The sequence below is a fragment of the Cyprinodon variegatus genome, unplaced genomic scaffold (assembly GCF_000732505.1).
Source record: "Cyprinodon variegatus isolate N-32 unplaced genomic scaffold, C_variegatus-1.0 Scaffold45, whole genome shotgun sequence".
Lineage (NCBI taxonomy): Eukaryota > Metazoa > Chordata > Actinopteri > Cyprinodontiformes > Cyprinodontidae > Cyprinodon > Cyprinodon variegatus.
The window spans coordinates 1,660,958-1,663,173 of NW_015150498.1; the positions used below are offsets into that span (position 1 = coordinate 1,660,958).

At 38.1% G+C, this 2,216-nt stretch overlaps 1 protein-coding gene across 1 annotated transcript in view; it reads left to right on the forward strand.

Annotated features, from left to right (window-relative positions):
- hoga1 (4-hydroxy-2-oxoglutarate aldolase 1) overlaps window positions 1–2,216 on the forward strand; it is a 44,804-nt gene that overhangs the window by 11,609 nt on the left and 30,979 nt on the right. Inside the window, exons 2-3 of the mRNA XM_015370346.1 lie at window positions 1,337–1,464; window positions 1,966–2,100. Of these exons, the coding sequence (XP_015225832.1) occupies window positions 1,337–1,464; window positions 1,966–2,100 (263 nt within the window). The remainder of the gene's footprint in view (window positions 1–1,336; window positions 1,465–1,965; window positions 2,101–2,216) is intronic.

The following is a 2,216-nucleotide window of genomic DNA, read 5'->3' on the forward strand; positions in this document are numbered from 1 at the left end:
AAGTAGTCACATGCCTAAGTGGGCGTAAGGCTGCAGACTTACTGCCGACTCTGAACATCAGATGTCTTCGGTCTAATTAAAATGTAACCTCTGGGATGCTGCAGCCTGCTGCACTGAGCAGGCAGTTGTTTTAAATAATGAATATTTAAAGATGCTCTGGCTGCCTCGGCGCTCATAAACCACCGACCATCATCAAGCCCTCCCCATAAAAAGATTCAGGGGGATGTGAAAGATGTCAGCATCGCCATTGGGGCCACATGTGTTAATGGGTTTTAAGTCCCCACAATAAAATAGGAATGGGATTCATTTTCAAAAAAATTATATTTTATACTGTTGTTAAACCAGTGAAAAGTATAACCAACGCCTTATTTCAGGGCTCCCCAATGCTGGCCCTTAAAGGGGAACACCATATTTTTTTTTTTTTACATTGGGCCCTTGATTTTACGTTATTACATCATTTTCTACTCACCCATATGAGTTTTGTGTCATTTCAAGCCGTTCTGAAGATATTCCGTTAGGTTATATCCAAGTAACGTCTTCCTATGGGCAACGAGGTGAAGGCACAAACTAAACTGTTCATAATTTATCATTTATGGTACGCCAGCATTCATAACATTTAGGCGAATCACTGTCCCCCAGACATCCGCGGTTATATTTTTTATATTTCTATTTTTTTTTTTTAAACAAAGCGGAGCATGCTGATGAAGATTCTCAGTCATCCAGGTTGAAGTCATTCCGTAAAGGTTTAAAAAACAATCCACTGGACTTGGTTTCCAAGATTTGAAGATGTTTTGCTACCTCTTTAGGAAGCTTTCTCAGTTCAAACTCAAACTCACAGATTCCAGATATTTGAATTATTTTTTATTTTTATTTTTTTTTATATATAAATAAATTTTTTATATAATAAAAAAGAAATAAAAAAAATAATAATCAATGGCATTTAGCTGTATCGAATCTCTTATTTCTTCACATAAAATATGAAATGCTGAAGTAAGTATCCAAGCTTATAGAAAGGAGTGTGATGATTAATTAGATTAATTGATTATTGAAATAATCATCAACCGATTTGGTAATTGAACCAAATTTTTACCCAGAGTAATTATACACAGACTAAAACACAATATTTGGTGAATGAATAACCTACTAGATCCTTAATTACCTTAATTAAGATAGAACACAAAAAAATGAGTATATATTTAATGCATCTTTTTGGTATTTACAATTTATTTAAATTGTGAAATCACTACGTTTTTTTATTTTCAAAAATTCTAAACATTTGTTTATCAGAAATGTTAATTGACTTTATTTAATTTAGTTGTTGGTGTTTTTTTTCCAGCCACCAGAGCAACACTCCGGCTCACGGAGAAGATGGCGGCGGCCGGAGCAGATGCAGTCCTGGTGGTAAACCCTTGCTTCTACAAGGGCAAGATGGACAGCCGCGCTCTAATTCATCATTTCTCAAAGGTCAGCGAACCGGTTTAGAGCAGGAAGTCATGCATTTTTGGAAATTATGACCTGGGGCATAAAGCTAGGACATACACCAACCAGCGTACAGATGAGGTGAAGAATAAAGATTCTTAATCAGGGCCTCTTTATTATTATTACAAAGAAAATGGGGTGGAGAGAGCATGAAGACATTCAGCAAATGTCTCTGTCTTTGGAACCCTGGGCGGCTATGCCAGCAAAGGCCTCTATATGGGTCACAAGCTCTTGCCTTGCAACACCACTGTGCCCCTATGGCATCTCTCATTGGAAAAAAGACAGCATTTGCTTTTTGTGAACATTAAGGTCAAATTCTCTTTACTGTAATCATTAATTGCAGGGCAGCTTCTAAAATAGCGGATATAAAGCTGTATGTTTGAGCTACAGCAAAAATGTATCCTAAGGAGCTTCTGGGGAAGACGATGCTAAACCAAGTCATAGTCAGAATGGAGTTAAACATGTCCTCCCTCACCTGTCCTGCAGGTGGCAGACAGCAGCCCAGTGCCGGTGGTTCTGTACAGCGTGCCGGCCAACACGGGCTTAGAACTGCCTTTGGACGCCGTGGTGGAGCTCGCTCAGCATCCAAACATCCTGGGCCTCAAAGACAGTGGAGGAGATGTAAGCATTATTTATTAAGCATTATTTTATTATTATTTGACTTTGACTAAAAACAGATTTTTTTTGCATCGCGGAGGAGCTACTGCACATGTACAGTTTTTAATAATACTCTATGG